This window comes from Camellia sinensis, chromosome 7, assembly GCF_055761805.1.
Source record: "Camellia sinensis isolate YWXY chromosome 7, ASM5576180v1, whole genome shotgun sequence".
Lineage (NCBI taxonomy): Eukaryota > Viridiplantae > Streptophyta > Magnoliopsida > Ericales > Theaceae > Camellia > Camellia sinensis.
The window spans coordinates 90,791,427-90,810,236 of NC_138967.1; the positions used below are offsets into that span (position 1 = coordinate 90,791,427).

General features: G+C 38.1%; 1 protein-coding gene across 5 annotated transcripts in view; it reads left to right on the forward strand.

Annotated features, from left to right (window-relative positions):
* Window positions 1-2,530: 2,530 nt before the first annotated feature.
* Window positions 2,531-18,810, forward strand: part of LOC114293002 (Ribosomal protein L1p/L10e family) — a 61,547-nt gene continuing 45,267 nt past the window's right edge. For all 5 annotated transcript variants that reach the window (XR_003639916.2, XR_003639914.2, XR_014335617.1 and 2 more), the window contains exons 1-2: window positions 2,531-3,350; window positions 9,177-9,254. Coding sequence is in view for 2 of the 5 variants with exons in the window: in XM_082878655.1 (XP_082734781.1) it covers window positions 2,646-3,350; window positions 9,177-9,254 (783 nt within the window). In the remaining 3 variants the exon portion in view is untranslated. The remainder of the gene's footprint in view (window positions 3,351-9,176; window positions 9,255-18,810) is intronic.

An 18,810-nucleotide genomic window follows, 5' to 3' on the forward strand; every position in this document is an offset into this window, starting at 1 on the left:
CTAAGACAGACAAAAGTCTTCGAAGGTTTTCGGCTCATTGTCTTTTGCTGCAAGCTCCTCTTCGGCACCTGGCGTGATACGCCATGAGCTTTGAATGCTCAGTAAACGCACACACACTACGTCCTTTTTTCCCAATCTAATACACAATAGTAATTACAACAATAGGGGAAAAGAACATGGCATTCAAGTTAATAGCATAGGTTACAAGGTTAGTTGTTAGTAGTCTAGAAATCCCCCAAAGAGATTTCATCCTTCCAACTCCAAGAATCAGACACGGATTATTCGGTATGCCCTATCTTTTGTTGCTTTGCAGACTTTATCCCGGATGCCTATCAACAGTTACATACCGCGTAGCGCCAACCGAGGACCTCAAAAGAGATGGTAAAATAGGGCCTTGCCCATTCCCTCCTCACACCAAACCACCTAAGGTCTAAATACAACCACTCCGTTCAAGGGTTCCGAACAACCACTTGCACAAGACTTTAACTTTCCAAAAGGGAACACGTCCCACTAACCAATTCAATTTGAACATAACTTCATTTCATAATAATACTCATGTGATCGAAACCCCATTAGCCCCTTTCGTTTAGATTAACATTTTTAAGTTAGTTAGTACAAGCAAGTAACAAGAATAAATTTGCAAAAGTGTAAGCATCATCGAAGGACTAAAATAAAAGATACACAACCATGACATGTGTAATATCATACCAAGACATGATCATATATTAATAAGCATATTCATGAACACAAGAGCATAAAATACCAGTGCCAAACAGAATTTTCAGATTCAATACCTATTAAAGATTAAGATCAAAAGGATTATTTTAGATTTTTTCTGAACTCGGCCTTTCTATGGTTCGTAGAGAATTTAATCTAGACAAACTCACCTGTTTCCAATGCAACTCTTTGGCAATTCAAAACAAGAAGAATAACTGTATATCAATCTAATGCAAACTATAACAACAAATCCATATGAATTGCATCCTTCCTTTGTTTCACACGTAATCTGTATGAACACCAAAGTTACACCAACCAATGAAAAAATGCAAGAAAATGTATTCCATAGTTTGTTTCTAACTTTTATCACGAACCTACTATAATGGAACATGCAAAATGGAATATAGGATACATATATGAATATATCATATATACTATGGGCTGATGGATAAGAAAATATTTATAAGAATAATGTTTTGTAGCTTGAAACTTTTCTCCCCGAATCCCCCGAATGCCTAAAACGACGTCGTTTTAGGCATTTTCTTTTTTTTTCCCTTCCATTTTCCAGTCTGAAACGCAGAGAGGAAGAGGGAGGCAAAGAGAGAAGAAGAGGGGAAGAGAGAAAGAGAAGAGAGGTTCGTCGATCGCCGATCGTCGCCCAGCCCGGTCGTTGTCGCAGCCCAGCTCCGTCGCAGTCCGGCGTTGTCGCAGCCCAGCCCCGTCGCAGCCCAGCCCCGCCGTCGCCTCTGCCCCCCACCCCCACCTCCGCCTCCGTCCCCTTCCTCTGCCTTCGCCTCTGCCTAAGCGGTGGTTGATGTTGGCCCCTCCTTTCCTTCTTCTTCCTTCTTTTTCTTTGTTCTTCTTTTCAAATTCGGGAGATTCGGGGGAGGGCTTTTTCGAGCTACCAATCAAGATTCATATTTATAAGGATAAAATTATTCATAAAAAATTTACATATGACAATGGGGATGTAGATTAAGTGGAGTTTTAGGAAGTTAGTAAAACGTTGATTTTTTGACTTTTTTTAACTTTTTGTGACTTTTTTTTTTTGTGTAAAAATGCTACGAAGCTAGCTTTTTAGTTTCTTCTCAAATTGTGTATAAATCTCTACAAAAATATGATTTATTAGAATATAAGAATATCTCATGAATTAATTGTGATACAAGTATATGAAAATGAAATTTTCTACTAAATTCTTAAAAAGTAAAATATAAAGTATAAGTTTAAAAAAAAAAAAAACTCATAATTTGATTTGTTATAAGAATTAAACTTCAATTTTTTTTTGTTTTTTTTAAATTTTTTTTAAGGGTTGTTTGGGAAATGACTATTTTAGTTATTTTTTAAACTTTTTACAAAAAAATACAAAAAAATGCAAAAAATAGAGAGAATGATATAATTAGGTGTTTTAATTCTATAAATATTTTAGTCAAAAAACCAACATCTAAACGGAGACTAAGGAGAAAAATTAGTGCATCCCTTATATCCTAAAAATGAAACTATAAATATAACTGCCCGTGAAATTAATAGGGAAAATTACAAATAGATGAGACAGTTACAAAATAATTACACTACAAATAAGAATATATTTTTGATACGACTCTGGCACATAAAAAGAATTACACCAAACACATAAATAGATTTACACTATAGACATAGAAAAGATATGCCATCATAAAAATATAGGTTTCGTTTGATAGTTTTAAAATCATAATTTGAATATAAAATTGTGTTTTAAATTTTGAATTATATTTTAAATTATTATTTTTTTTTTTGGATTTTAATTATAAGTTTGGAAAAGAGTTCACTTAAATCCAATTTTCCCAAATTAATAACCCAGACTAGAAATTACAAAACCCTTGCCCCTTGTATCGTTAAAACCCTTCTCTCTGTGTCTGTATTTCTGAGGTGGGAACTGAGAACCCCACACCATGGCGGCCTTGGAGTTCATACTATCTCAAGCTCGCCGCCATTGCTCGACAAAATCCTCTTCTTATCTCCGACTGCGACATTATTCAAAACCCAGAACCACCTCTCCTCCTCCTCCTCTTCCATTTCTGGGATTTAACAGATCACTCTGTTCTGAATCAGCACCAGCAGCAGAAGCAGAGAAGGAGGAGGCTCCTCGACCGAACGAACCCACAAGAAGACCCCCCAAACCCACATCATCAGCACCAATACAATCCGTTTCATACCCTGTCAAACCCAAATCGGAACAAGACCTGACATCACAGCCGCCTCGACGCGAACGAGACTATTCCGATAAACCAATAATAAATGCAGAAGAAGTTCGTGGGGCTGCTTGGACTCGGGAGGACATTCGGTACGTGAAAAACATACCCAAGCTATCTCCTGTCTCCTACCCTTCTTCTCGGCTGGTGGCCCCTCTACCAGAAGACCGACTGGCGGAGGATGCTCCTGCTCCTTCAGATGAAGGACAGGTGAAGGAGGAACGGAACAAGGATGCGCAGTTGGATAGAGAGACGGTGCGAATTCAAGCCGATAATCGTAGGTTTAGGTGGGCTTTGAGGGGTGTTGAAGAGGAGAGGCTTCCTTTCCCCACACTTATCAAGCAACAACAACAAAACAAGGACAAGGTTATTTTTGATCTCCAGGAGGCTATTCGACTCGTCAAGGTCCTTTTCTCGCTCCTTTGTTTGCTTTCTAATTGTGTGTGTGCCTGTTTATGTCAATTAATAATATTAAATTTCAAGTGAAAAATTCTGGACCTTCTTCTATGTTTAATTGCCTGAAAATTAAATGGAAATACAATTTCTTCAAAAATATGCTTAGTGATAGAATTCTGTGTATTTTCAAATATTTTGACTGACATATGATTCAATTTCTAGTTTCATCTTGTATCCATAATAGTAAAGTCTCATTTCATTAGCCGCTTGGGGATATCGGGGAGTAGAAGGACAGGCGAGGGACCAAATAATTTATGGTTTCATGTATCCTACGTCCATTTAAATGAGGATTTCGGTTGTGGAGATCTCTTATGTATTTTTTTTCCCCAGTAATTGGGGCCATTTCAATGAACAATTACAGAAAAGTCAGGAAAGATGTGATATGGTCATTCAAATTGGAAAGGGGAGGAATGCATTAAGTGTTGGAAGTTGGGAGGCTCAGAATGGGGATAAGTTCTTCCATGCAAGGTCATGTATTGTTATTTTGTTCCCATGTTAGAGAAAGTGGGGATTGGATTTTAACTACCAAGAGGAGGTATGAAATGGTATAATGGGTGTTTTATTTACCCCTATGTTGATGAAAAATTAGGAGAATAGGAAGAGATATAAAATTGAAGTAGATTTGATTGTTGATGACATTTAAATGGTTGAGGCAGCCACTGGAATTAACAATTTATGAAGAGTTCAAAGTTTAAGGGTGTGGACAGGACGGGTATGATAAAGTACAATTTTTAACGACAAAGATTTTTACATTTTAGATTTAATTGATGTATTTAGCACCTAATATGGACATTGACTTTTTAGAAATTGTCTGTGATTCGAGGCTTTGGAATTTACTTTGGAATCCACTCGCTAAGGCTACTTACTACCTAGGAATCAAAGCCACTTTTCTTCCTTAATCCAATGCTTCCCGTGGTCATCAATTTTATGAGACCAGAGCAAGTTGGATATCAAAAAGTTTCTCGTCTTTATGACTCCCTTTGGAAGAGAACAAGTTGTCGGTATTTGAACGAGAATAGAAGATAAGGCATGTTAGTAAGTATAAATCTTCCTACAGGTGTGAGTAATCTTCCAACCCAACCTTCTATTTTCCTTCTCACTTTCGAAACTTGGAGTTTTTTTATTTTATTTTATTTTTAATTTTTATTTATTTTTTCAATTAATACACAATTACTCTAACCAAACTTGACTTACTTGGCAAGGGTCGTCTTATGGAAAACTTTGTGGGAGTATATTAGAGGCGAGTTAGGGGAAGGTAATGATTCCGTCAACTGGAGAATTATCATAGGATTGATGCTTTTGAGACTTGAGGTTTTCAATTTTTGGCTACATTTACTCATGAAGAACAAAGGATGGATCACAATCTCACCCAAGCCAGTTCCTGCCTAACATCTATTTATGGAAGTATACAACTGACTATACTCAATGTTGTGAGAAATTTTAAAGAAGGCAAGAGTTTTGAGTCTTTGGAAGGTGCTTCTCCTATCCACAATGCGAAACAACTTCTTTCTTGAGATACCAACAAATTGGATAGATTGCAGTATTTCTTCACACTTGCTTCTTATCCCCTTTATAATCCCCTTTTGAACGTCTCTTAAGAGTAGTAAGTCAGGAAATGCAAACCTTGCACAAAATGTTTTTTTTAAAGTGTGATAGAAATTGGTTATGAATGAAAAGACAACTTCAGTACTCACAACTAGTTTTACATAAATCATAGATTTTGGGGCTCATGGTCTTGTTATATGTTCTAGTTTGATCCGTCACATTCATATATATCTTCTTGGGAGCAACTGACTGAACTAAGGCCCTGACTGTAGGAGGAACCTTGGTCTTTGTAATAAACTTGGCAGCAAGTCTAAAGGAAAAATCATTCTCAAACAAAAAGAAATTGGTCTTTCTAGAATGGAAATTTTTCACATGATCAAGGTCATGTATCCGAACTATTATGAAATTGAGATTGTAATAATTCTTCGTATATAATTAGCGTATAACTGTTATGATAAATACAAGCATAGAATTTCTAATGCTTTGCTTGCTTATTTTTAGAGAAGAAAAAAATAGTGAAAATAATGTACTATCCTACTTGTTCAGAATTGATGATAATGCGTCACACAATTGTCTCATATTTGTAGCCATATAGAAAGTAAGGATAAATAAGAAAATATAATAATACTAAAATCAGATTTCAACAATTAAACGAGCAAGTAAACTTACATAAAACACTGCATGAAAGGGAAAAACTCATGGGCAAGATAAACAGATTAGACTTGATATTGAATTGGAATTTTCATAGGACCGACTGAAAATTTTAAAATATATTGGCTATTGACTCTTAATTCTTAAAAGAATGGTTTTTCACACCATTATTTGAGTTCATGTATAATACAATATTTCCTCCGTCCCAAAATAATAGTTCTTTTTGGGGAATTCAACTTTTTTTGGTATTACGATTATTGCACTTAAATATTAATTTTTCGAAATTACCCTTTGATAGTACATTTTTTTGGGAATATCAATTGTCATAATTGTACTTTTTGTGTTATTAATGAATTTAAAAGAAGGACAAAACATGAAATTCATATTATTTCAGTCTTTGATTTTTGAAAAGGGAATAATATTTTAGGACAATGAAAAATGGAATAAGAGACTAATATTTTGGGAAGGAGGGAGTACAAAAAATTATATATATATATATATATTTTAGGGCTAATTACATGGACCTCTGCTGAGGTTTCTAACAAGTACACGAATCTCCTCTTTGGTTTTTGAAGTTACATTGACCTCCCTTACTTAAGCTAACATTATACACTAATCTCTCATGTGTTATGTAGCCATTAAAGGTGGTAAAGGAAATTGCTGATCTCACCAAATCTTTGTAACTAAATACCAAAATTGCCCTTATGTTTAAACCAAACACCCTAATTATGGATATCACGCCTTTCGGCGCACCCACATGGGATTTGGCTCTTTTGAAATATGTGAATTATCGAGATCTAAAATGGCAATATAAAACAATTTTCCCACAATTTGATTAGCCCACAAATTGCCAAAATAGACCGATTCACATAAAAAGGAGTCGCCACATTATTTTTTTGGGAAACTAGGAAACCCTAACTTCATGTTAATTTAGGCCACAAACTCGTCACAACCAAAAATCTTGGTTTGGGAGTTTAGATATGAAAAGGGAAGGTCACTCACCAACATAGATATCCGCACCGTCGAAATACAAAACGGAATCTACTTTCTTTGTTTCACCCCAAAACCCATCCATGCCATAATAGTTAGTAAGTACTCCCAACTAACATTATCATGAGCCTTCTCAATTTCTAGCTTACAGATCACACTTGGCCACTCCTGCCAAATACGAGAATCAACACACTCAACCACCAAAACCGCATGCAGAATCTGGCGACTTCCCACAGAAGCATTTAGTGGCTCTGACACCACCAAACCCAGCACCACTCGAATCCTATTTGCCAACACTTTTTCCAGAGGCTTATAAACACTGCCCAACAAGCGTAGCTCAACTTCAGTGCCAATCTACAACTAGGAGTCCCATAAACAACATAGCTCCCCCACTGCACCCGCACCTTATCCAAGAATCCATTAGGCCGTTGATCTGACATCGGTGGTGGAAGATGACATTGAAGCATCCTAGAAAATGCTCGTCCCAACCTCCTGTCACCAGAAACAAATCAATCTGAGACAAAACCCGCCCCCTAACCATGCATAAGCTCCACCCTGCAACAGCAAATCCCCCAAATGTAATTCATCAACCAGAGTAGAAAACGCTCGCATATTACCAGTCAATCGGCCACTGCCAGTCCTCCCCGCTGGCCATTGAACCACATTGAAATCTCTTTCCACACACCACGGAACATCCCACTGAAAGGCAACACTCTCCAACTCCTTCCGAAACAAACACCTTTCCAGACTCCGAATTGGCCTGCACACCCTTGTAAAACCCAATGGAAGCCATCCTCCACACATCTGAACAAGCACGACATTGAAAAATCACCCACCTCCTCCTCCATAACCACCACCCTATTATCCCAACACAAAAGAATCCCCCTTGCTGTCCTTGTAGCTGGAAGGTACAACCACTCAACAAACCTCCCCTCCCTCCCACTTATCCCCAAATCTCCCAAACCACCTCCCCTAAGAAGCTCAAGGAAGGTTAAATTTAAAGAAGCAATGATATTTGGATATTGGAATGATTTCAAAAAGAAATTGACAGGAATCATATATAATTATGTTTCTAGTATTATTAGAGTCCTATTTTATGATTATTTTTTATTTTCTAAGATTTTTAGGCCGGAAGTAGTTTGGTAATTTTCATATTTATTGGCATGGACTGTAGGTGTCACCCATGGGTAATCTTGTGGGTCAAGTTACTTAATTGTATTTTTATTTATGTTTCTTATATGGTCTTAAATTGGTTTTCGAAATCAAAGATATTGTAGTAGTTTCATTTTTTGGTTCGAGTTGGTTTAGGCAGCCTCTAAAGTCTATATAAAGTTATGTAATGCTTCCAATTCAATGGAGTTAATATTTTATAGAATTTCAAGAGTTTTTAAAGCTTTTTATGGATTGTGTGATGCAATCAAACCTTACGTGTGATACCTAAGGAATTTTAGGAGTAATTCCTAGACCTATAATCTTCATTCTTCTTCTTTTCTATTTCAATTTACTATTCTCGGATTACTATTCACAGCCCTCTAAAAGTGCACTTTTCAACCTCAAAACCCTATCCAATCACCCCCAAATCAACCTTAATCCCTTTTTTTACTTGGTAGCTTTCAATTTAATCCTTAAAATCCTAAATTACTCATTGTTTAGGCTGTCAAATAATCTAACCGGGACTAACCAAATCAAGCCTTAAGTCCCATCAAATGGGGTCTGCCACATGAATCCAGCGCTGTTCAACATCTGGGAGTCCTATCTTCACTTTGCCCTTTACTTCCTCTTCCTTGTAGCTTGCCAATCTCTTTAACAAGACTCATATTTCAGTTCACTTTCAAGGTTCTTACTTAACAAATTCTCGATGCTTACTGTTCTCACATCATGAGTTTGAGGAGGGTGAGAATTGTAGTTTCTCTCGGTCTTTGGAAGTTTTACTATTTCATATTTAGCTTAGGGGTACTTTTGTTATGTTTAGTCATTAGGTCTTTTTTTTTTTTTTTTTTTTTTTTTTTTTTTTTCTGGCTGTGTTAATCAAACATTTATTGTAAGTTGTTGTGGGACTAATGTAATATGACTTCTCTCTCTTTCTAAGTTGTATATTTTTTTCACAATCTTAAATAGTCATATTTTAGCCTATATTTGATTATAAATTGGATGTCTGAATTATTTATCAAAAAAATAAAAAAATAAATTGGATGTCTGAATCTGAAACAGTAACATTGTTTAATGGTTAAAATTGAAAAGTCTGTATTGTTTTAATGAGATTATGATATTATCCTCATAAAATGTCTTGGGTTTAAATGGATTTGAATTGTTGTCAGATTGAATACCTTGGTTTGAAAATGAATTTGACTACAATCAGATCTCATTAATTGGATTTGGTCTCAGAAGAAATATCTTCTGGTGTTATCCAAGTGGAATTTATTTGGGGTGGACTCAATCTTAGTCCTAGCTGTTAACAAGCTTAGTTGCATTGAGGTGGACGACCATATATTACTTCATTGCTGATAGTTACTCAGCTGGTGATTTTTCTTTGCTTTCTGGAGTTCTCTTCCTTGCTAATTATTTGCATTCCTTCTAGTGTTTTTTCAGGCTAATGCGAAGGCAAATTTCAATGAAACTGTTGAAGTACATGTAAATCTTGCTGCTGAACTACGTCGAACTGATCTGGTATTTGCTATCTGTAGAAACTATTGACTTATGTTGAGCTTCATTTTTTGTTTTTCTGCTTCAAATCAAGCATTATTCTGGCGTGGACATTGGTGTATAAGCTGGATTTTTTGTTTGTTTAGATCAAGTTGACATATTTGAAACATGCAAGCAAATATTGGAAATGTTTGGTAATGGTTCAACTTGAATAAAGATTGGTTAGTGTCAAGGAACGATGTCTAGTCTATATGGTAGATATTTTGCTTTGCATGGTTCCTATATTTTTTATTTGTTATGTTCAAACTTATCCCACTGATAATACGAACTCGTTAAATTGAATATGCGCATTTACGCATTAAAATCTAAGTTCTATTGGGTTGCAGCTAGGTGTGTCGCCATTGACTGAAGGGGTGTTGATATAGCTCACTTCTAACTTTTCACTCACTTTGTTTGGTTTCATTTTCAGAATTTGTTGTTTGTTTTTTTTTTTTTTTTCAAATTATAGAAACTATTTAGACGAAAATAAACACAACAAAGATATTTTCAAATTTTCAAAAATTATTTTTGCGTCTAAGAAGAGAAAATCATATGAAAATGATTTGTTTTTATTTTTTATTTTTCATTTTATTGACCAAATTAACTTTTAGTTTTTTAGGAAAAACAAATAAAAAAAAAATGCAAATAGATTTTGAAATTAAAACCTAGCAAGGCACTATTTTTAATTAGTAAATTACACATTTCACCTTCAAATTTTACTTTGGTTCTCATATTTTAATTGCAAGAATTAAGTCCTCATATTTTAAGTTGTGTTTCAATGTGGTTCTCCTATCACTTGAAGCTTGGGTAACCAGCTTAGGGTATGATGAGATATCACCCCTTATTTATAAATGAAGATTTAGGGTTTACAAAGAAGACAATTACAAGATGATCCCTGAGTGCGTAAAAAAGATTACAGATCTTAGAGACTTTCGGCTAATATAATATGCTAAGTGTCTTTCGGTGATTATAATATGTCAACACTCCCCCTCAAGCTGGTGCGAAGATATCTTTCATGCCCAGCTTGCCTAATATGTCATGAAACGGTTTATTCCCAATTCCCTTGGTGAGAATGTCAGCAAGTTGTTCACCAGACTGAACAAAAGGAGTACAAATGGTACCACTAGTGAGTTTCTCCTTAATGAAGTGGCGATCAATCTCAACATGTTTTGTCCTGTCATGTTGAACGGGATTGTGAGCAATGTTGATGGCGGCCTTATTATCACAGTATAACCGCATGGAGTCCGTCTGAGCAATACCTAGATCACTCAACAATAATTTGATCCATAAAAGTTCACACACACCTTGTGCCATAGCTCTAAACTCAGCTTCTGCACTTGACCTGGCAACCACATTCTGTTTCTTACTCCTCCAAGTAACTAGGTTGCCGCCGACAAATGTGCAATACCCTGAAGTTGATCTCCTATCAGTTACTGACCCAGCCCAATCAGCATCTGTATAGGCTTCTACACGAAGATGATCATACTTTGAAAAAAACAGACCCTTACCAGGAGCAGACTTTAAATACCTCAAGATTCTCATGACAGTCTCAAAGTGAATCTGATGAGGAGCATGCATAAACTGACTAACTACACTGACAGCAACAGCAATATCAGGACGGGAGTGAGATAGGTAAATGAGCTTACCAACTAAACGTTGATAGCTCCCCCTATCCACAACTTCTCCTCCTTCATCATCCCCCAATTTCTGATTGGGTTCCAGTGGGGTGGCACATGCCTTGCAGCCAAGCATCCCAGTTTCCTTCAACAGGTCAAGCACATATTTTCTCTGTGAGATAAATATCCCATCCTAGAGCGAGCAACTTCAATTCCCAAAAAATACTTCAAGCTTCCCAAGTCTTTGATTTCAAACTCTTTGGCTAAATATTTCTTCAACAGAGGTATTTCCCCACTATCATTGCCTGTAAGAACTATGTCATCTACATAAACAATAAGTGCTGTAGTCTTACCGCATGAGGAATGTTTCACAAATAATGTGTGATCTGCCTGACTTTGTTTGAAGCCATATTTAAACATAGCCTGAGTGAATCTCTCAAACCAAGCCCTTGGAGACTGTTTGAGACCATATAATGACTTCCGAAGTTTGCATACTTTCCCTTCTGTTTGATGATTCTCAAAACCCGGAGGAATGTCCATATATACTTCTTCTTCGAGGTCACCATGGAGAAAAGCATTCTTGACATCAAACTGATAAAGCGGCCAATCTAGATTAGCTGCTAGAGAAAGAAGTACTCTGACTGAATTCATTTTAGCCACGGGTGTGAAGGTCTCCTGATAATCAATGCCATATGTCTGGCTGAACCCTTTTGCCACAAGTCTTGCCTTGTAACGCTCAATAGACCCATCTGCTTTGTGTTTCACAGTATATACCCATTTACAGCCCACAGGTCTTTTGCCCGTAGGTAACTCAGTCAATTCCCAAGTGCCATTCTTCCTAAGTGCTTTCATTTCCTCAATCATGGCTAGTTTCCACTCAGAGATAGCAAGAGCATCCTGAAAATGGTTAGGAATGCTAACAGAGGAAATATTGGACACAAATGCTCTATATGAGGATGACAAATGAGAGTATGATACAAACTGTGAGATAGGATGTTGAGTACAAGATCTCACACCCTTTCTTTTGGCAATAGGAACATCAAGATCAATGGACTCACGAGATTCAAAATTACCTAGACTCTCATCAGAAGCAGGAGATGGCAGTGGAGTAGCAGAAACGGTCCCGTGTATCCAGTTAACTTGTTTTCTATCGATGTCCCGGATATAAACATGTCCATCCTTATTCTTGGTGACAGTGGGTTCTATAGTTCCAGTAGAAGAGGGTGGTGCAAGAACAACTGGTTCTATCATAGGAGGCACAGGACTCACTTCTACCATAGGAGGCACAGGACTCACTTCACTCACTTCATACCAAGGCTCCCCCGGAAGTGAGGACGGGGACACCGGAGAGGACAAGAAATAGGACTGGGACTCAAAGAAAGTGACATCCATGGACACAAACCACTTACGAGAAGAAGGGTGGTAACATTTATACCCCTTTTGAGTAGGAGAATAACCAAGGAAAACACACTTGAGGGAGCGAGGGTCCAACTTACCACGAGAGGGAGAGTGATTATGGACAAAACAGACACAACCAAATATTTTGGGAGGAATAAAAAACAAGGACTGAGAACCGAGGAGGACGTGAAGCGGAGCCTGTTTGTCCAAAACCTGGGTAGGGAGACGATTAATAAGATAGGCAGCGGTGAGAACGGTGTCGCCCCAATAGGGTCGAGGTACGTTCATAAAAAAACACATGCACCGAGCCATGTCAAGAAGATGCCGATTCTTGCGTTCGGCCACCCCATTTTGTTGAGGGGTATTGGTACAAGAGGTCTGATGGATAATGCCATGAGTAGAGAAATATTGTCCTAACCCAGAATCTATGTATTCCCCGCCATTATCAGAACGAAATATTTTGATAGTGGCCCCAAACTGAGTACAAATCATCTTATGAAAAGTGCGAAACACAGAGAAAACTTCACTTTTATCTTTCATGAGATACACCCAAGTAGCACGAGAAAAATCATCAATAAATGTAACAAACCAGTGATGACCTTTCACAGACAGAACACGAGAGGGACCCCAAACATCAGAGTGTATTAATGAAAAAGGAACTAAGCTTTTATTCAAACTGGGAGCAAAAGAAGCTCTATGTTGTTTTCCAAGTTGACAAGACTCACAAAGAAAGTCAGACATATGATGATTTGCGAAACTAGAAGGAAATAAATGCTTAAGTAAATGAAAGGAGGGATGCCCAAGACGCCGATGCCACAGTCAGACATCAGGGGGTGTAGGAGAAGACGGGGTGGAAGAATAAGCAAGTTTGTCCGGTTGATCTAGGAAGTAGAGACCATTTTCTGCACTACCACTGCCAATCGTCCTCCCCGTGACAAGGTCCTGAAAAAGACAATGATCAGGAAAAAACGTCACACAACAATTCAAATCCTGGGTAAGACGACTTAAGGATAACAGATTAACAGAAAACTTGGGAACATGGAGAACAGAAGATAGATGCATGGTAGGAGTGACTTGGACTAAACCTTTTCCAGAAATAGAAGAAACAGTTCCATCGGCAATCCTAACTTTGTCCTGACCTGAAGAAGGCTTATAGGCAGAGAAAAGATCAGAGGAGCCAGACATATGATCTGAGGCACCAGAATCAATAATCCAAGGCAAAGATGTATGACACAGGAAAGCACAAGGAGAAGGTACTAAGTTACCTGAGCGGGCAAAGGACGAGGAAGCGGGACTGAGAGCAGTAGAAGATCTGCGGTCCAACAATTGGCGCAAAGCATCCTCCAGCTCAGTATCAGAAGCGTGGGTAGCAGAAGTGGAATTAGAATCAAGGGTATCAACGGCACTAGACTGATGAGCCCGGGAATAGGAACCACGTCCTCGAGAGTGGCCTGACCGACCTCCTCGAGAACCCGACCGATCACTTCGACCCCCAGATGGAGTCCCATGAAGCTTCCAACATGTCTCACGAGTATGCCGCGGCTTTTTGCAATAATCACAGAATACAGACTCCTTAGCAGCAGACGGAGGAGGCAGGCTGAGGCTATCTCGAGGAGTAGACAGTAATGCAGAACGGTCAGTAGAGATAGGGGACATCATAGCAGATCGACGACTCTCTCATTTTGGACATAGGCAAATGCCTCTTGTAGTGAAGGAAGAGTGTCCATACTCAGAACTCGACCCCTAACTGGATCATACTCCATATTTAGGCTAGCCAAAAATTTAAAAACCCGTTCCCGTGCGATGAACTTCTTGTACCCGATAGAATCAGTAGGGCAAACAGGCTTATAGTCTTCCAGGTGGTCAAGGCGTTTCCAGCCGTTGGTGAGGAAAGTGAAGTACTGAAGAACAGTCTGCTCCCCCTGAAGTGTGCTCTCAATAGAGCGACGCAACTCAAATGCCTGTGAAAAATTTCCTTTGCGGGAATAGGTAACAGCCACAGCCTCCCAAATGTCCTGGGCAGTCTCCATAGACAAGTAGCCCTCACCAAGTTCTGGAACCATCGAATGGATAAGCCAACTCATAATCAAAGAGTTGTTAATCTCCCATTGGTCATAACCTGAGTCAGTGGTACTAGGTGCCTGTATCCTGCCATCAACATACCCCATCTTCCCTCTGCTCTTTAAAAACAAAGTCAAACTTTGAGACCATGCTAGGTAGTTCTGACCATTAAATAGAGAGGTGGTGATTTTCAGACTAGGGTTGGGGTTCTCAGTCATGGTAGTAGGTAGAATGAGACTCTCACTTTTTGGTGTTTGAGACGAAGGGGACACACTAGTGGAATCTGTCATGGATACAATACTACCAAACCCGCAACAAATTAGTGGAAATCACAAACCCGGAAGGTGGTAGTGAGATAATAGGCACAATGATCACTATAAAGACATACAAAATACAAAATTAAGAAACCATTTTTTGTTTTGTTTTGTTTTGTTTTTTTTTTTGTTTTTTTGTTTTTGTTTTTTTGTTTTTGTTGTTGTTGTTTTTTTTTTTTTTTGTTTTTTTTGTTTTTTTTTTTGTTTTTGTATGTTGAGTTATTTATATACACATGTATTTATATATAAATATATATATCAGGCTATAGTTATATATATATATATCAGGATATATATATATATATATATTATATGTACCTTGGTTTGAGATCAGAGGACGACGAGGACGAGGGCTGAGACGAGCGACGAACTGCGGGAGCAGATTGACGAGCGACGAACTGCGATGAAGATCGACGAACTGCGATTGATGAAGACGAGCGACGAACTGTGGGAGAAGATCGACGGGCTGAGACGAAGACGAAGCAGATGAAGACGAGGGCTGAAGAAGCGGAATGATGATGATGGCAGAGACGAAGAAGAAGCGGAATGATGATGATGGCAGAAGATCGATTCAGCAGATGATCCAACTAGGTATGCTTTGAACCCTAGCCCTGGAGGTGATGCTCTGATACCATGAAGCTTGGGTAACCAGCTTAGGGTATGATGAGATATCACCCCTTATTTATAAATGAAGATTTAGGATTTACAAAGAAGACAATTACAAGATGATCCCTGAGTGCGTAAAAAAGATTACAGATCTTAGAGACTTTCGGCTAATATAATATGCTAAGTGCCTTTCGGTGATTATAATATGTCAACATCACTTGCCGTTAAAAATTTGGACATAAAGTGCTCACTTAAGCGCTGGGAGAACACATTTTAGGGGTGTTAGATAAAAAAAATTGTATGACAAATTGCACTTTTCACCCTCCAACTTTCACTCAAGGTTCACTTTGGTCCTTCATATTTCAGCTTTCACTCAAATTTCCAACATTGGGGTAACTGGAGAACCACATTGAAACACAAGTTGAAATATGAGGCCTTAATTGTTGCAATAAAAAGATGAGGGACCAATGTAAGATTTGAGGGTGAAATTGTAATTTACCCATTTGTAATTTAGTCACTATGTTCATAGTTGTATGTTGGCACCAGTGTTGTCAAAATTGTATGATACGTATCATATCGTATGGAAAAAGATACGTATCATGGACTCATATCGTTGGTGACTTGAATCGTGAGATATGTTTACATATCGTACGACTCTGTATCATATCGCGATTCAACTCGTATCGCACGATTAATTAATTTTTACATTCTTCTTCACCTTTGGCCCCATTAGTTACTTTTCTCACTATTAATCACATAGCTAACACTCATTGAAGAGTCATGAACTACATTATCAAAACACCTCATACAAAGGAGACGCAAATTCAAATAGAATCACAAGAAAAAATGACTGCCATACTTCTTTTGCTGCAAGAAATTAAATTACTATCATGAATCCAATTTGATTGAATTTATATATACCATATTCACCAATTGGGTCATTAGTTATATGATTTAGTAGATTATTTTTTACAATATATTTATATTTGTTAATCTATCTTACGATACACGATATGATACGATACATGATACACAAAAGTGATACAATGATACATGATATGTATCATGATTCAGCGACACTGGTTGGCACTGTCTAGAGGGGAACTTTTGATATAGCTCATTGCTAATTTTTCACTATTTTTACTTGGTCGCTAATTACTATTATTAGTAATAATGATCGCATATTCCAACTATTTTTTTTTGCAATGGCGCTTATTTTATTTTATTTTAATTTATTTTTTATAAATCCTATTTCTTTTTGACATATTGAATCAATAACTAGTTTGCATTAGTTTGGTTGTGTTTGATAAAATGAGTGAGCCCTAAGCTAGTGAGGCCTTGGTGACCTCTTCAGGGAAGGAGGCGGATACCTTGCGATGGAACAAGAAGAAAGTTAAGTGGTGGCATGATGATTGATCAAGGGAAGATGGGCTTGATGACATGGTGGAGATGTATTGAAAACCCTAGCTATGGTGGGGGTCAAATAACATGATTTATCGGTAGAGGGAAGTAACCTGAAGATCACTTTCGAGATGCCCTAGTTGAATCCTCCATTGAGGTTTACATGGGCTTTGATGATGATGACGACGACTAAGATTTGGATAGCGCCATAGAAATTGATGAGGCAAACATGGGGAAACATCAAGCGATGGAGTGGATAGTCCTCGTGTGGTGAGGAGGAGCTGTGTTGCCTTTGGGATTGGTGGCATCAGGCTTTGATTGTAAAGATTCTTATTAGATTTGTGGGTTACAAGGTCCTTGTCTAGAGGGCTCAACAAATTTAGAAGCTACAAAATCGTTTGAGATGATGGGTCTGGGTGAGGGCTACTACTTGGTCTGATTCTCATGTGAAGAGGACTACAAGCATGTTTTACTTGATGGTCATTGTTTGTGTTGGGTCACTATCTAACCGTTCAGAGGTGGTGCCTTGAGTTCAAACTAGCGAAGAGTGATATGGATTTGATTTGCGGGACTACCGATTTAGTACTTTGACGAGAAGATATTAATGGGTTGGGAAATCTAATGGGAAAGGCGATAAAGCTAGATACAACTTCATCCAGTCAAGCTTGGGGTAAGTATAAGTGTGTGTGTGTTGAAGTTTATCTCACTCAAAGGCTGTCACTGAAGGTTTGATCGAACGAAGGTTTGATCGAATGATTTGCTGCTCCTCATGGGGTATGAAGGCCTTTAGGACATATGTTTTGAATGTGGATAGCATGGACACTAGGAGTGCCTACTATGCATTATGAGTAGATTAGAAAATTCATTGAAGTTGCAGCATTCAGGGATTGAAGAACTGAGTTAAGCTTGGTTGGTAATGGAGCTTTAAAGGCCTCAAGTCATAACAGTGGGTGGCTCGTGGATGATTGCCAAGCAAGTCGGGTGTACTTAGTGGTGCCGTGGTATTGTTGCACCTGAATGCATGGCTAATATTTGGTTAGTGGAGCAGTAAAAGGTGCAATTTGAGGGGCAACAAGGGTATCAAGCCTTGTTGGATCACGTTTTGACGTGTTGGATGATAGTGGGATGATCAACAGAGGGACCTTGCAGGGCCGGCGTTATCCAGAGGCCATTTAGGTAGTGGCCTTAGGTCCTGTTCTTCTTGAAGGCACCATAAATTTTTATTTTTTCTTTTGGTGTGCATGTATGCAAACTTCTATAGTTGAGGTGATTATGAAATTATACAAAAGGCCCATTTTAAACTACAATTCTTTTTACCATCTAAAAAAAAAACCTTCAATTCTTTTTCTTCTTGTATTTTGTATTTTATTTTATTTTATTTTCCCCGATTAGGTGTGTCAGCAATTTGGTTTGGTCGGGGTTAAATAGCACCAAACTGAATCGTTCAATTTTATTAGCTGAGAAACTGACACCGATCACATACTATAGTTTTAATTTTGTAAAAAGTAATGGAACCTCACAAAAGGCCTCACTTTAAAATTTTTCCTTAGGACCCTAAAAGGGTTAGGTTGTCCCTGGGACCTTGTTGTCATTTCTAATGGATATGATGTGGCTTTTGTGGCTACACATGGGTCAAAAAGCATCCTAGACTAGATCAAATGGTGACAAGAAGCGCCAAGTGGCTAAAAGAGGATCGCACAAAGGGCTTGTTGAAGGAGGTGGTGGTAAGTTCATTAGAAACCCTAGCCTAGCTCTTCTGGAAAAAACCTTAACCAGATTCCCTTCAATCCACAAGTATTGGGCTTGACCTTGAGTTTCCACTATTGCCTTCTACCATATCTACCCGCAGCAGAACTCACACCAAAGATGGATCGACCCTCCCACCTCCTTCAACACCTTCTTCCCCTACTTTCTTTTGCAATCACCGACAAATTTCTCTTAAATTCTGATTGTGAATTACCTTACGTCCTCTTAGTGCAGTTGGTAGTAAGTTGCCCGATAGATCTTCCATGTCTAGTAATATCGGACCACAGGATCAATGAAATCAACACGAAATTGTTGGAGCTACAGAGCTTGCAACAGATGCTGGAAAAACGCATCTTAGTTTCTCCAACGAAGATCATGGATCTGTAGCGGAGTTGGTAG